The following is a 16,626-nucleotide window of genomic DNA, read 5'->3' as shown; positions in this document are numbered from 1 at the left end:
TCCTTGCATTAAGAGAACAAATTATCAAATTAGTATATAGTCTATATATTACTTGAACTTTATACCGAATTGACACGAGTTGGAGCAAAAAAAAAAAAAAAAGTGAAAATAATACCCTTAGTGCTTGAGTTGTTATGTAATTTCTGCTATTCAGAGAAATAAAGCCACGGTTTGATGATGAAATGCTACCTTGAGTTGATTAAGATTAACGGATTGTTGGGTATGTGTCATAATTTTTATTTAGCTGTACAAAAAAAAATTAATAATTACTTTATTGGAAAATTTTTAATATTAATCGCCAATCCCCAAACGATGAAAAGTGAAAGGTGAGTCCCCAAACGATGAAAAGTACGGAAAGTGAATCCCCTAAAATGCATTTTACTTCAGGGATGGGATAAAAACCATACCCGATTACCCGTCATGGGTGAAGGGGTGGGGGTGGATTTTAAGTCGTACCCACTCCATCCCCGCCCCGCTCCACCCGCCCCATCCCCACATCATACCCTCATATATATATGTGTTTAAAACAAAATTATACTTCCTCCGTTCTATTAATATTGCAATAATGGACTTTTTGCACTATTCATCACTCTTGTTTGACTATATAATATGATTTATACATTAAGCAAAATATAGTTATGTGGGATCTTGTTGGATTCGTCTCATAAAATACTTTTACGATATCAACTTTTTATAATTGTTAATCTTACACAACTATAGATATTTACGAGTAGCATATAAAATGTGCTTTGGGATGCGTAATTTCCTCCTTGTTGCAGTATTAATAGAATGGAGGAAGTATACTTTTATACTCCGTATCATTTTATAAAGTAATTATATGAAATAAAATATTAATTCTAATATTTTGTATTACACTTATTATAAAAAAAAACGTGTAATATTAAGAATGTATTTTTTTTAATTGTAATCCTATTAATTATGATTGTGTATTTGAGAGGATTAGGGGGGTCTTGGGTGGGGATTAGGTGGGGGTGAATATCCAAGTGGGGGGGGGGGGGGGGGGGGGGGGGGGGGGGGATGGTTTTAGAGTTGTACCCATCTTTTGACAGCATTGTAAGCACAAAAGCAATATTGACAGTGGGAAAACACTGCCAATCCATAACAACCCAGTTCGTGAACTTCCGCACCAAACTCAAGGCACAATATACATTGTCAATCACCATCAGAATAACAAGGTACAATGCCAAATGAACCATGTCACACTTGAACAGAGAAATTATGATGTGTACTCAAAAGGCTGTGGGGGTTGAGGTTCCTCATCAACAGCCATGGCAACCACAGTTCCCTGTTGCACTGGTGCAGTGGACCCAGCAGCAGCATTTGTTGCTGCAGAAGCAGGTGCATCTGTAAGAGACAATACCTCTGGCTCCTCAGGACGCAAATCTTTCAGAAGGACAAAACCAGAGGCAGCCAACTTCACAGGCATATATCTGCTTCCCTCTAAGAACTTGATGAATTTCTCTTGAGCAGGAACTACCCTAGCAGGATTAGTTAAGGTTTCAAAAGAAGGTTCTGGCTCAACCTTTTTTTCTGGCAGATTATCAACCTGCCGATTGCAAGGAAACAAACCACGTCAGATGATCCAGTTACCCATATAAACACTAATGAAGTGTGGAGCATGAATGACATACCAGCATAGAGTCTCCCTCCTCTGTAGACGACTTTCCTTTTCCAGTGGCAGATGTAGAAGCTGAGGGCTCTGAACCAACAGACTTCTCTTTAAGCTCTGTCTCCTTTTTCGCTCTAGCTTTGGCTTTTGCTGACGTTGATAATACAGCAGTGGGAAGTTTCACTGCCGATGTAGTGGTGGGTACAGATGTTGGCTTTGGATACTCAAACAAGGAGGGTTTTGCGTGAGACAAAAACTCAAACTTTGGAACTTTCAAGTCATTGTTCAACCCAACAAAAGCTGTAGGGGAGAATGACAAGCTTATGAAATAAATGAGAGGATACCAGTACCAAAACTGGCTAAAAACAGCCAGACCAACCACCGCAGTAATTTTGTCATGTTTTGACTTAGACAGCAGCCTAATTGTCACATTCCTTCCACCCGCATCAAGAATCCCAGATGCCAAAATAGCTCCCATCTTGCTCATGGTATCTTCATGCTTGTCAAGAATTATCTTCTCCAATTGTCGCCTAAAAAAAATACTATATGATAACGGACATGAAACTATGAAAGGACAAAAAGGGAGATGATAGATACAATTATTACCTAAATGTTCCAACACGAGAATCCATAGCCTCAGTAATCTGAACCATAACCATGGCCATAGCAATCAGGGCACCTTGCCGGACAAAATCAACGACATCTGATGTCAAGGGCTCTAATAAAGATATGGCCTCGCTAAGACCAGTGCCGGCACAAGAAATGCCAACTGCCAAGGCTGCACCATATCGAACATGTGGATTGTAGGACTCAGACAGCAGGGACACAATACGAGGTGTCTGTCAAGATAAAACCACTCAAGTGTGAATTTTAACAGAGAATAACAGCTACCAGTACAGACCATAAATCATCAAATTGCTTAATGCTGCAGGTTTATATAATACTACACTTCAAACCCCAAGATATTCAAGACTACCTTATTACCTATTCATTAATATGAACCACCAAAAATATTGAAGCAAATTTTTTTTTTTTTTTTTTTTTACACTAGGTCAAGCATGTACAGCATTTGATTATTAAGGATCTAGAATAGATAAAAAAGAACAGAGTTTTAGATTTATTAAAAAAAATAAAAAATAAAAAATAAAAATGGGTACAGCAGACTCTATAAGATTAAGGTATTAATAATACTACTAATCCTGGAGTTTTTAGCTTTGCAAATTGATTATGTTATTCTCGGGATTAGTAAGAAAAGGAAGGACCAACTTGTTAAGTTATTCTTTATGTTTTGCATGTAGAACACTTAGACATAAGAGTACAGAGGGCTAGGATATGTATAAATAGTCCACCTTACTGCCCTTTGGTGCTATCCTATAGGGATGTTACCCAATATCAGCATGACTGACTTGATATATGTCTTTACAATGCTCTTCTCAGTAGTATTTATCCTCTATTGTCATACCTTTTTTAAGCAGAATTTTTCGTATCTAAAACAAAGAATCAAGAGAAAAGGTAAAAACCAACCTGTTCTGGTTCAGAATACAAGACAAAACCAAGAGCCAAAACTGCAGTTCGCCTAACATCATCACTCACATCCGACACTGCAAAGTGTAGCAGCTGCCGGATGGCCTTGTTATTTGATGTTCCACTGTAAGCCAAAGCCAATGCATACATACCACCATAACGTAGTATAGGATCTTGGTCCTGAGTCATTTGCTCAATAAGTGTGTCAGCTTCCTCCTCTCTTCCATAAACAATAAGAGCTATACCTAATGCCAATCCCCTGGAAATGCCACATAATCATATGAGAAAAAAGGGATGGATCACCAAATAATACAACAGATAACACATCTAGCTTTACCTAATTATCTTCTCATGCTGGGTTTCATGTGCATAAACAAGCATCTCACCGGCCTTCTCACTAGCTGTACCAACCATAAGCAATCCCATGCTGATGCCAGCAGCTTCACCAGCAACAGCGCTATCTGTATAGAGCACATTTTTTATGTCCTCAAATATATCTTCATCTGCTGTTCCAAGAGCTGCTAATCCTAACCCTAAGCAGGCACCATATTGTATGACCTGTAATGACAAGATTTAAACACAAATGTAGTGTATTTAATCAAACTATACTAAACTGAAAGACAATTACACTTTTATCGAATAAAACACCACACCTCAACATTAGTACTGCGTAGGCTATCACGAAGGAATTGTTTGATACCCTCCCCATGGTTCGCATGGATCAAACCAAGAGCATACAGTGCTCCACCTTCAGAGTATGGACTGCCACCGCCTCCAGCCCCACCCTGTGGCAAGTAAGGTGCCATTAGTGACCGGCCCTGTTGCAAGTGGCCTCTGTGAATAACACCCAATCCAGCAGTTGCACTGAACTTGGCCCAGTTTGTGGCCCTGCTTAGCCAGTCCTGAAAAATAAAGTCAAAAACCGTTAAGAGTACAACACTTTCCCATTTTTGCTCCTAATTACCATTGCCTACTGGGTAAAGATGAAAATATTACCAAATTCTCCCTAAGAAAGGTATCCACTGTAGTACCAGCATGCATAATTGCATTCGCATATATGGTTGCACTATGACAAACACTATTTCTCATCTCAACGGACTGTTTTATGGTCTTCAGAATCAGGAGGTCCGACCTAAATCCCAAAAAAAAAAAAAAAAAAAAAAAAAAAAAAAAAAAGAGAGAGAGAGAGAGAGAGAGAGATTTAAAGCAGAACTTGAGTAAGAAAATACATAAATTTGTTGAACAGTATAGAAATTGCAATGTCGCACTTGTTGTGACTATATAGAAACTGCAGAGTCAGCTGGATGGAAGTCTCTCCAGACAGTATCCCTTTAATTTTGGTCAATCTTTCAGCATATCTAGCTTCAGTAGGATCCATTTCACCCACAACTGTTTCTGAGACGCGAGTCCCTTCATCCATTTGCACATCCTCATAAGCAATTGTATTTTCAGTCTGAGAGGGCTCTGGTTCCCTGGATATGGGCACCTCTGGAGAAGAAACTTTTGGCCTTGAAAGACGATCCCTCACGTTTAAAAGAAACGCCTGATGCTCATTTTCGACAAGATCAAAAGCTATTTGAAATGAAAGCAAAGTATCTTCCAAATTCTCTGCACGGAGAAGTTTTTCCAGAATGCCGGCAACAACTTCTGGTTGATCCAAAAACATAAGACACTGACAAATGCTCAAATAATCTGGCGATGGCAACTTCTGATACACTCTAACAAGCAGACGAAGCACCTGAAAAGGCAAAACAGGTTAATATATACAAGTATAAGACAAATGTGGTCCCCCCCCCCCCCCCCCCCCCACACTTTTTTCCCCCAACCTGCGGTATTTCCTGATATCAATATCCGCAAGCAATATTTTCTAGTGTCTGGAAGAGGATGCTAATCATGAAATTTAACAAAGACAAAATAGGTATCCAATCGTATGCCAACCTCGAAAACATTGCTAGTAAATTTAAATTTAAAAATGGGTATTCAATCGCATGCCAACCGTGAAAATATTAAAGATGCAGGATGCCACAGAAAAATTTAGCACACAATACCCATTAGACTAACTTTAATATAGAAGAGACGTATGCAAAAACAGGTAACCTAAGGAAATAAGATACTAATCAACAACATGGAATAACACTGCAGATGTTTATATTCTATTTTAAAAAAACAACCCTAGCAAAGGAAGCTATATCTGAAGAATGTAATTCCACGACTAACATTGTAACTCTGTTGTAAATGCAAAACCATGCAGGCTCAAATTTCACAATATAATAGTAAAAGGAAAAAATGCATAATATATTTAATAATCACGAAGCATGAGAATTCTAATTCGAAAAACTGTGGTTCATTTGTGTCTCCGTTCATGAAAAATCTTCCAATTAGGCTTTGGCATGCATATTAAGGAATTTAGTAGGGTGGGTTGAATAGGAAAATTTTCTATTATAAGTAACAAGAAGATTGTATGTGGACAAAGAGAGTATTTTTTAGATTCTAACTCTAGTCATCATACATACATTTAATAATACAATTACTAAATGCTGTTAATAGTCCTACTTATATTCTAATATCAGTTTGCCTATGTATGCCCATTGACACATGTCAAGTTACAAAAAGTACTCCCTCCGTTTCATAATGTTAGTCCTATTTTGACTTTGCACGATACTCCCTTCGTTTCGAAATAATCGCAACACTTTTCTTTTACATCCGTTTCATAATAATTGCAACACTACCTTAATTGGTAAGGGTCCATTACTATTTTATTATTTCTCTCTCCTACCAACTCCACTTATACTCTCTCCCACTAACAATTAAATATATCCCCACTAACAATACTTTATAATATAAAATTCACTTTTGGTCCACACACTATAATTTTCCTTAAAGTTTGTGCAACACCTAGCGTTGTGATTAATACGAAACGGAGGGAGTATTTAAGATGCTCCTTTGACCATCATTATCTTTAATTATATATAAACAATAATTATAAAAAATTTGAGATTATGAAACTACACATTGAGACAAATCTAATAATACATCACATGACTATATTTTTTGTATATATTAATGTAAATTTTTGGTCAAAGTTTTACAAGTTTGAATATAAAAAATTAATACGGGACTATCAAATTGAAACGGAGAGAGAAAATATTTTCTGCAATTATTTTTATCATTATACAAACCTGGTGAATAACAATAAGACCGATATGCTAGAACAAGAAACATACTTGCCACATTAGGTATGCATGCAATGGTAACATTTGTGCTTTTTGTGTGGATTTTAAAGCACGGAAAATGACAGATTTCTTCATCCCCTGGATTTTTTTGGGTTAAAAGATCTGACAGATGGTAATTTTTAGAGGCAATGCAAAAGAGAAGGTGATTCAAAGTTGTCATTTTCTTTGGTGGTGTTTTGTACTGAAAACTTGGAAAGCTCTTATATTGGATTAATTAAGATAAACCTATTCAAGTGATGTGTGTGTGGTGCGGGGGGTCGAAATGGACAGCAGAATGGCAGGGGAAGGAGCTAGGGAGAATGAACACTTCAAAAGTTAAAACAAAAGCATGACCATAACCTTAGGCACAAGAGCATGGGCTGAGAACTAAATTGACATGCTCAATAAAAAATTAATAATGTACAATCATCTATTCTACAAGAAACAATTATACTAAAATAAAATGAGCGTTCACTTCCCCACCCCAGCTCATTCCCAAAAGGAACAGGGGCAGTGGTGATCAAGAATGTGTTTATATGTGGCAGTGTCGCACTGTATTACAGAAAAACACACGCACATTCAAACTATATGTCTTACTATATGTCTACCTAATACGTTTAAAGACGAAAAATTGTGATTAAAAAGAAATGCACTCTGCAATACGTCATTCATCTAAAGCTATTTCCCAATGTAATGATTATGACCCATGGCAACAATTCTAATTATTTATAATCCAGACAACATAAGATTAAACAGCCCTTTACAGATGGAAATCACTACAGTTTGCGCCATGATTCTGTAAAACTAGTTGTTTCTCTAGTCTTCTCAATAGCCAGAATTTCCAAACCATTAAACAGGCAGGCAAGGTGCAACAGACTATGGAAGTATGGAGCAAGAAAGATGTTTTAACTGGCCCCATTATGACAATCCCAATCACCATTTCATGCAGAGCATATAATGAAAAACAATAACACGTTCATAAAGCACAATCTAATATGCTAAAGTCCAAGTTTTGGTATGACAAGCATGAAAAATTTCTCACCTCCTGCCGATATCCTCTACGACTAACATAGGAATGGGAAACATTAATGCAGTATGACAGACTTCCAGGAGCATTATCACTCCTCATTATTGCCTCCTCGAGTTTATCTAATCTTCGGCACTCAATTGCCATTCCCATAGCTTGCTGATACCTTCCATCTAAAATGCACCTAATATAAAAATGTGCATTTAATTAGAAACAGCATGCCATTGAGGCATAGAGTGTAATATGCACAAAAAGTAAAATTCATACTTCTCCAACATTCTCTCCACGATTGCCTCTAGCCTGGGATCGATGTTGACAGCTTCTTCCTTTGACTCTGCTGCTTTATTTCTAAGACTAGCATACTCATCAATGGCTTTGTCTGAAAGAATGAATTAGCTTTAATCAAGGGCTAGTCAAGTTCCAGCAATATCCAACAACATTTTATGATTTACTAATGATAGCCATTAGTCACCAAGAATCATTACTACATACTCCCTCCGTCCCTTTTTGATAGTCTCTTATGGGCATTTTTCACGGGAATTAATAAACACAAATAAGAATAGTTTAAGTACATTGAAAAAGTAAATTGACATTGAATATGCACAAAAGTAGAGAGAGAAAATAATAAAAGTACATGGGAAAACAAAATTTACATGGGAAATTTAAATTTGCACAAATATTGTTGCAAATTGGAAGGAATTTTAGTAAAAAATTAACATTAATGGTTGTTGGAAAAACCAAATAGGGTGAACATTGTGGGACTAAAATTTGCCTATAAGGGACTATCAAAAGGGAACGGAGGGAGTATAAGAGAAGCATAATTACCGAGAAGGGTCCTAACATAATCAGAATCCTCAGAAACATCAAATAATGGCCCAGCTCCCAGTGCATATGCCAAAGAATCATTCAGTTCACCCAAAAAATAGAAAACCTGCAAAGAGAGCAAACATTTAAAAAGTTTTTATTTAAAAATAATACTTGTTGTTTGTAAAATCTAAATTTCACCGGAACACAACCAGAAAATAGACAGCATAAACATATCATTTTGTTTCGGATTGAATGAAATAGACATATGATTGTGCTTCTACCAATTTGGGGATTGAATAAAATAGAGAAGCATAAATGGATCTATACCCTACTAACAAAATCAGAAGATGCATAATAAACTATGTTAAGATTGAAGATTTACCTTAGAGACAACTAATCCGGCCAGAGGTCGCTGAGAGAATTCTTCATCTTCATACAAACTTTCTCTGAAATAATACGTAAAAATTAGAATTTCAAGTAGAATAGTTAAGCAAACGGAAACGAAAAGAATGAACCCTAATAAAATGAAAGGAAAAAAAAGGAGTAAGAGAAATACATGAGAGGAATGCTAGTGGAGATCTCTGGCCACAAGAATTGGGCGTAAACGTTGAGATTGGAGAGAGCATGAAGCTTCAGAGCAATTGAGTTCTCGCTCAGCATAGCCAGCATTGCTCCTGCCGAACTCACCAAGGTCGCCATTGAAATTCAATTCAGAAACCCTAACCCCCAAATTCACCAAACAAACAGCAGAAAATCAAGAAACCAACTATACTCTACAAGCCGACTATATTCCAAACTTCACTAATCCAAGGTTATCAAGGAGAATTTTGATGCGCATTTGGCTAGCAGAGCTATGTGAGTCTTGGTGATCAGCAGGGGAGCCTCTTGTGGGCTGCTGTTCGAAGGTTGGGTGTTGATAGAGTGTGGCTGCAAGGTGATGCGGCAATTAGCGGCATCGGTTATCAAGCTAATTACTGACAACAAGGCTCATGGTTTCTCACATAAGTGGCTTGTTTATGATGATATCAAGAATTTTTCGAATTGGTTCGATGTCTTTATTGTTTTTCATGTGAAAAAGGGTAGGTAATATGGTAGTTCATTTAACAGTTTGGTTAGTGGTTTAATCCCCACTAGAAGTACTATGAGGATGGAGATTCCTTACCCTACCCTCCTCACTCTCAAAATGTCTAGCTCGCAAATACCGTACCAAAAAAACCTTGAAGGTTGAGGTTTAATCGGGTGCTTCTCCTTACATTAAAACAAATTTTTAAAAAAAATAACACGGAACTTGATTGTATTAACCAAAGTTATCAGAATCGGGATTAAGGTTAAAATCGGTTAACGGTTAAGAATCGGTATCGATTTCACTGATTCTAACCGTTACATTGGGATATAGCTTTAGATTGGTATTAACTCTTTCTCCCAAAGTATCATAGCTTTGGCAAAATCCGATTATAATACTACGTAAAAAAAGTAAAAATTTTACCATATTGTTTGCATGACAATCTAGTTCATAATTGACATATTTTTTTACAAGTAATTAATTATATTACTTTATTTAAAGCTTACCTAATCTTCCTTTAAAAAAATATAATAAAGTATGCTACGTAATAGAAACTTATGAATTTGAACACCAAAAAAATGACAAATGTTTTAGGAAAAAATTGTCATGAACTACTCACTTAACAGGTTAATTTGTGAATATCTACTCGCTAAAATTTTTACAAAAAAAACTACCCTAAATTTTAAAAGTTTGCGTAGCACTATCCCTTGTCATTTTCCGAAAACTAAATCCAACGAATAGGGCCCATTTGTTATTTTTCCTCCAAAAAAAACATCATCACCCTTGTTTATATTAACTAACCTTCCTCTTCTTTGCAGAAACTCAATCCAAAAAACAATTTTTTTGTGAAAATCGCCGATTAAAGAAGGAAATACGATTTGGTTTTCACAAAAAATTGGGCAAACAATATTCACGGCAAAAAAAATGACACAAATTGATATTTTTCTTGACACACAAAATAAGGAGTTTTTTTTTTCTTATTATATGTCAATTTCGAGCTCAATTTGGATAGATCAAGGGTCAAAATGACCCCAAAACTTTATCCGAGTAATTTTCACGGATAGTTCATAACTACATGCAAATCAAAATATTTCATGACATGCAATGCGAGGCTGTTACGATATTTTTTTTTTTTTTTTGCCGATATTTGAGCTCAGTTTGGGTCCATAAGGACTAAAATGACCCTCAAATATATATAAAAAAAAAATATTTTCCAGCACGCGAATCAAGAAAAAGTGTTACCGAATCTTCTTTTTTTTGGACAAATAGCTTGTCAACGCATGGAATTGTGTACGCCTGTTCACGGATCGGATATCCGATCCGAAATGGGTTTTCGGATAAATTTGATATTCGAATCCTATCCGTAAATTTTGGATATCCGATAGCCGATATGCAAAATCATTCGGATCGGATATTTCGGATATCCATTATCCAATATTATTGAAGACTCAAAATTGATTATGCATTTATGCCTATCTTCGAATATCCAAGCCACACTCATCCACCTAGTTGCTGCCATTCACTAGTCGCAACACCAACAAAACCAAGCTGCTGCCCTGCTCCTCCACCATACACAACCCCTGCCTAATTTCAAACTAACCACCACAATAAACACCCCCGACTCCGCCAGTCAACCTCCGTCTCCGTCCAGCTCACCCATACAATCCGCGAAGCCACACCAGCCTCATCACAGCAGCCACGGTACCCCGCAAACCAACAACACCTATCGCAACTCCAATCTTCTGCAATCATTTCTTCAGCCACCCAATCCGAGCACCAACTAACACCAATTGCAGCCTGAATAGAGCGCCACCGCATAGTCACCTGCCGCATAGTCACCAATTGCAGCGGCGCACTACCAATCACCAAACCGCCAAAGCCGTATAGCAAGAAACAGCCACAAAATCACAGCAAATCGAATTTAGGGGAGGAAGTAGTGGTTGATATCCATTATCCGGCCGGTGGCTATGAAAGGTGGGGTGGCGGCCTGAGAGAGTGAGCGTAGAGAGAAGGGGAGGAATTTAGGGTTTTTACTTTAGTGAGAGATTGAGTAGGGTGTTTGTGTGATTATTGATTTGTTTTAGGAATATTCATTCTTTTTAAAAAAAATATATCTAATTTAAATATTTATCTATTAAATTATTGAATATCGGTTCGGATATCCGATATTTTTTGGATATCAGATATTCGAAAATTTAAAAACCAATATCCGAAATTGTATCCGATATCCGATTTTTCGGATTGGAAATCCGTTCCGAAATGAAAACTCGGATCGGATGTTCTAAAATTCGGATCGGTTGCGGATCGAATTTTAGGATTCTCATATAGTTTTGTACAGGCCTAGAATTGTAAGCCCCACTTACATTCTTTGATGAAATTTGTTAAGTGCTGGTCAAATCCATGATTTGGTTTTTTTTAATAATGTTAGAATAAAAGGTTTTTTTTTTATTTTTATTTTTTTTTGGAAGATGACTATGTGGAGTGATGTTTCTAGCCCTCCCAATCCCTTTGCTAACTTTGCTTGTGGTTTCAGGTCTCAAATTGGAATGAAGATAAATCATGTGAGAATTTATAGTAAGGTTGTGTTCACCTGATTTCCCTATTAGAACTTATTTTTCCTGAATATCTGACCTTTTTATACCTGAAATGATTGAAAATAAGGTGAGCATAACAGACCTTAAAAGTGACGACTTTTTTACCAAGACATGCATGAACATGTTTTTTTTTGTCGAATAAAAATTACAATAAATATGATAAGAGATTGAAGCTTGATTGTAAACAAATACAATGTACAATAGTCTTCTTCAATCTTATCCAGACTCCACACTGAGGCAGTCAACATAATATATATATTGGACAAAAACTATCAAATTAAAGAGGTAATTTCATCAAAATCCCCAATGCAGGCGAATTAAATCTTCCAAAGCGTACTGCGTTATCTTTGAGACTGAAACAGAAAATAAAGCTAAAACCAACTGGTGTACTGAAAATTCACATTACAACAGCAATGTCCCAGCTATGCATGCCCCTATTCACAGTCACAACTCCTTTCATGTAAGCAACTCCTCCTCACGGGCATCACAAGCTAATAGTATTATTTTTATGCAATTACGCCAGAAACTGCTCATCTTTACAGGAAATTAAACATACACCTCCAGACACAGGCCTGCTGAAAATCACATCAGTTGATTATATTTAACCACCGTGACTGAACATCATAGTCATTAAGCAATAAAAGCAAAATATGGTACCTTTAACATCCTCAAGCATGGCAAATATACAATTAATAGCCAACTTCAGTCAAGTTTCACATTAGAATACAGGAGCGTGTCTCTTGTAAGTGGCATATTGATGAGAAGATACACCTGAATGAAAGTATAAACAATATGAATCTCAAGAAAATAAGAATAACAACACACTCAGACGAGTCCACATATCTCATCCTCAAATTTTCTGTATATCTCTGCATCACTTTAATCACCACAAAATCACAGACCATATATGACTTTGTGGCCATACCAGCTTTGATCATTATTATTGATACACAGTAATCAGTGCTATCCTAATATAAGAGTAAAACAAACAATCTATAGTATATTTTGTTGAATCTAACACCAGACTATTGACCCTGAAAGTCAAATGTGCCATCAGCTTTGCTATTAACTAGCATGGATAAAAATTTAATGTATCAACATAATTGTAGTCTCACCCCAATTAAGGTTGCAATGAGGAGAACAACTCCAGTGATCCATGCAAGTGTAAGTCTAACCAGTGCGACTTCTGCAGCAGCAGTTATATTGGATGAAGTTTTCACTTCCTCCAGCAGTCGTAGGGAAGGTCTTGAACCATACGTAACATCGACCATCTTTTGTGGTAGAGAAGACTGTGTCTTGCTGAAAAGGATGACCGCAACAATTTCACCTGCTCATAGCCACATTTACACAACAGTAAAAAATAAGGCCAGAATAAACTTGTAATCTTGAATTTCCTAGTCAGACAGCTGTTGAAGGTTTCCTCTTACAATTGAGCTTTTGGAAGCAGTCAAGCAGGGTAATCAAGCCTTTTAGAAGTAGGTCAATATATTTGGAGTCATACTGACCCCTCCACCACCCCCCCCCCCCCCTCTCCTTAGTAAGACAAGCAGTTGTGTGAAACTAAGGACTATGCTTTTTTTGACGCAAAACCACTACTTTCCAGGCATATAATATTTCTTTTCAGAAATTACAAAAGAATAATACCCTCATGTCTATCTTGTAAACTGTCAATAGCTCTGGACACTGTTGAGAGCAGCAAATCCATGCCTTGCTGTGTAAGGTCTTTGGACCCATACTCTTCTTGCAGAGCCTGTAACAGAAATATAATCAGAGGATACAAATCAATGGCCAAATGCTTTAGCAACTATGAGATAAAGTTCATGCACAGCACAAAAAAACCTCAAAGAACAACAGGATGAAGAAAAAAAGGACAGAGCAGTCAGATTCACCACTTAATTATCAAACCACCCATCTTCAGCGCCAAGAAAAGAAAAGAGAGATGATATACACATAAAAAATATTCCAATAATGTTACAAAATGAAAGAAAAAGAAGCATGTTCTATACATATCTACTTTCTCTATTCCAAATTAGTTGACAAGTTTTTTTTAATCACGTTTGCCAAAACATAAATTCAGCAAATATCTCTAATTATCAATAATTAAACTATAAACGGTTAAAACCTAGAAAAAAAGTTGATAATAGAATACACATTGAGAGGAATCTAACAGCCACCAGACTATGTTTTTTCTTATCTAATAAATCACAAAAGCTAGTCAAAGTAGAGTTTGTACATAGTACCAAAAGTCAAAACGTGTCAACTAATTTGAAACGAAGGAAACATGATGCAATCTTTCGGATCAATAACAAAAACAATTAATTTGAGGGGGGAGGAGTGTTGGTGGATATCCCTCATAAAGGGCCTTAATGGCTAACACATTTCTAAATATTTACAATGCATAAAGTTTAATACATATCAGGTCAAAAATTAAAGGCAAAATGCAAAAGAGGAAACAAAAGGCGCATTACCTTAATGCCCTCAAAATATCCTCCCACTAGTTCAGCATAATTCAAAGTACTTTGAGACAAATCTTTTGTCATTGATGTAACCCTCTTAATGTTGTCAATTAGGTAGATCAAACCAAAGGCAAATTTCCTATCAGCTAGCTGCAAAATAAATTAAAATTCTCAATCACTTAACACTTTTGAATAATTGAACATATGATTCATCACACGTTCTATTAGAACAATGGACAAAAGAATTCAAAGTAGCTACTAGATTAGAGATCATGGGAGATGACCTTTGACATTTGAAGACTCATTTTAAACCCACTAGGCAAGTTTAGGATCAATTCTCCATTTAGGGGTTCCAATTTATCTGACACATAGGAGCCACCAAAACTAAATGCCTGAAATCACAAACAGACAATAACATGCACGAATAATTATTAAATAAGTGGAAAGACTCCCCACTGACTGAAAGCATGTATTATACAAGTCAATACTAACAAAATCACTTAGTTCTTTGTCAGTTATAGCTGCGTAAGAATCATAATCTGGTCCATCCAATGAGAAAAAAGCAACTCCTCTATCTGCAAAAAGTTGTAGAGAAAAATAAAAAAGTTCCAAAGAGCTCATTAAATGCAGAATAGAAATTAAGATGTTGTAAGTGTGCATAGAAGAAGCAAGTTGCAGACAGCAATACCTGGAAGTTCAACTTCAACACTAGCAACATTCCTAACCACCTGGGTCCTGATGGCACTGCTAAACAGAGCATTGTTCGGATAAACCACTTCTTGAGAGTCTATGTAAATATAAATTAACAAAGTTAGTTATGCCATAAGAAAGAAAGTGAATCATGAAGGCAAAGAAAGGGTGTAAGAACCTTGAGCAAGCCCAATTTCAAGCATAAAAACATGACGTGGCCTATCAAAGGGATTAGGCAACAGGAGACCATTCAACTGCAAAATAACAAGCATAGTCAGAATTCAGAAAGTAATTAACCCAATGAAATACGGATCTGAATCAAAAGCATCGGACTGCAAACCTTAGATGAACTAGCAGTTGAAAGCATAGGTGGTGGTGCCAGACCAAGCAAGACTGACACTGCAGCACCAACTTCCGTGGCTGACATTGGATTAGTCTGAGAAGGCGCAACATAGTCTTAAAATCAGAAACAAATGATAAAAACCTTATACCAAAACAGGAAGATTTATGATGGGAAAGAAGAAGGCAATCCAACAAAAAGAAAGTCAATTATACCCAAAATCTCAAACCCTAAATATACTGTGATCCCAAGTTCAGGTTAAGTAAATCACGATTGTTAGCTTAAACGATTACTAATATCAACTTTGTAGGGTGATAACTAAAATTCATGGACTTTGGGTGTGTCATCGATTGGTAATGGTATGTATAAATTAGGGGCGAACAGAATATTACGCGAAATCCCATTATTTTATAACGAGTTGATGATCAAATAAAAGAAATCATATAGACTAATAATGATGAATATACCTTTGAAAAAAAGAGAGAGAGAATGAATATACCTGAGCAGTATGATGAGAATGAAGATAACGATGCGAAGGGCTATCGATAAAAAGCAGAGAGGAAGCATCATCAGCCTGCACAATAACACAAGCAATCAAAATCTGAATTGCAAAAAAAAACATAATGAAATTGAGAAGAAGAGATAAAGGATGAAACCATGGATTGAAGACAGAGTATAGAAAAGATTAAGAGCAGCAGGCAAGGGCAACGGGGATCCATGATTTGGGAATAAGGATGATGCGATCGATCTGGGGTTCAACTTCACCTCTAAACTCTTTGGTATCTTCTTTCTTTGTCTCTGAGATTCTGACCCTATCAATTTATGCCAACACCCACAACTCTACAAGGAGGAATGCCGATTTCCTTTTTTTTTTTTTATTTTTTTTTTTATTTACTACTCCCCCCGTTTCATAATGTTAGTCTATATACTATTTTGAGCGTTTTAAAAAAGATATACCCATATTGAATATATTTCATTTATAACTTGATTTTTTTTTTTTGAATTAATAAGGGCTTGTTCATATTTACTTAATTTCAGTTCAGTTCAGTTCAGCTCCAATCAGTTCAGATCAGCTCTGCTCTTAATTTCTCTCTCTCATAAAATATTCAGTTCAGTTCAGTTCAGCTCCAATCAGTTCAGCTTAGTTTAGTAAATGTGAACAGGCCCTAAGTTGTGGATTGATGACACGACTCTAAGTAAGGAAATCTTTACCTTAAATTATGCAATTTTGACTTGTGATTTCCTAATAAAAATTTAAAAGTTAAATAAGGTACACTAATTAT

General features: G+C 36.3%; 2 protein-coding genes across 3 annotated transcripts; both read right to left on the bottom strand.

Moving 5' to 3' along the window:
* Positions 1 to 1,054: 1,054 nt before the first annotated feature.
* LOC145607754 (26S proteasome non-ATPase regulatory subunit 1 homolog A-like) lies at positions 1,055 to 9,216 on the bottom strand. The gene is made up of 13 exons (XM_081663344.1): positions 8,757 to 9,216; positions 8,583 to 8,646; positions 8,219 to 8,324; positions 7,661 to 7,772; positions 7,409 to 7,577; positions 4,423 to 4,892; positions 4,151 to 4,286; positions 3,808 to 4,056; positions 3,492 to 3,712; positions 3,155 to 3,413; positions 2,237 to 2,469; positions 1,653 to 2,160; positions 1,055 to 1,567 (listed from the first exon to the last, which is right to left on the bottom strand). Exons 1-13 carry the CDS (start codon positions 8,897 to 8,899, stop codon positions 1,238 to 1,240), a joined length of 3,000 nt encoding a protein of 999 aa, XP_081519470.1. The 5' UTR covers positions 8,900 to 9,216; the 3' UTR covers positions 1,055 to 1,237.
* A 2,717-nt stretch (positions 9,217 to 11,933) lies between these two features.
* Positions 11,934 to 16,146, bottom strand: LOC145609170 (uncharacterized). Of its 2 annotated transcripts, none has more exons than XM_081664717.1 (12): positions 16,000 to 16,146; positions 15,843 to 15,917; positions 15,344 to 15,439; positions 15,182 to 15,257; positions 15,002 to 15,100; positions 14,806 to 14,888; positions 14,598 to 14,705; positions 14,326 to 14,463; positions 13,502 to 13,607; positions 12,973 to 13,184; positions 12,515 to 12,628; positions 11,934 to 12,432 (listed from the first exon to the last, which is right to left on the bottom strand). In XM_081664717.1, the coding sequence occupies exons 1-11, from the start codon at positions 16,060 to 16,062 to the stop codon at positions 12,560 to 12,562; spliced, it is 1,125 nt and encodes a 374-aa protein (XP_081520843.1). In that variant the 5' UTR covers positions 16,063 to 16,146; the 3' UTR covers positions 11,934 to 12,432; positions 12,515 to 12,559. The 2 variants fall into 2 exon arrangements, with proteins under 2 accessions (XP_081520843.1, XP_081520844.1); XM_081664718.1 differs by having other exon boundaries at positions 11,934 to 12,429.
* Between the last annotated feature and the right edge of the window lie 480 nt (positions 16,147 to 16,626).

Source organism: Chenopodium album, chromosome 23, assembly GCF_948465745.1.
Source record: "Chenopodium album chromosome 23, dcCheAlbu1.1, whole genome shotgun sequence".
Classification (NCBI taxonomy): Eukaryota; Viridiplantae; Streptophyta; class Magnoliopsida; order Caryophyllales; family Amaranthaceae; genus Chenopodium; species Chenopodium album.
Note: the sequence above shows the minus strand (reverse complement) of the source record. Positions and strands in the feature narration are given on the sequence as shown.

Excerpts from the sequence above, each read along its gene's own strand:
- LOC145607754 (XM_081663344.1), bottom strand. The coding sequence starts at position 8,899 with ATGGCGACCTTGGTGAGTTCGGCAGGAGCAATGCTGGCTATGCTGAGC. Across the intron at positions 8,647-8,756 it reads TCCACTAGCATTCCTCTCAT|AGAAAGTTTGTATGAAGATG; the intron begins GTATTTCTCTTA and ends GTATTATTTCAG. Across the intron at positions 8,325-8,582 it reads CCGGATTAGTTGTCTCTAAG|GTTTTCTATTTTTTGGGTGA; the intron begins GTAAATCTTCAA and ends CTCTCTTTGCAG.
- LOC145609170 (XM_081664717.1), bottom strand. The coding sequence starts at position 16,062 with ATGGATCCCCGTTGCCCTTGCCTGCTGCTCTTAATCTTTTCTATACTC. Across the intron at positions 13,185-13,501 it reads TTTACAAGATAGACATGAGG|GTGAAATTGTTGCGGTCATC; the intron begins GTATTATTCTTT and ends GGCTATGAGCAG. Across the intron at positions 12,629-12,972 it reads TCATTGCAACCTTAATTGGG|GTGTATCTTCTCATCAATAT; the intron begins GTGAGACTACAA and ends ACTTTCATTCAG.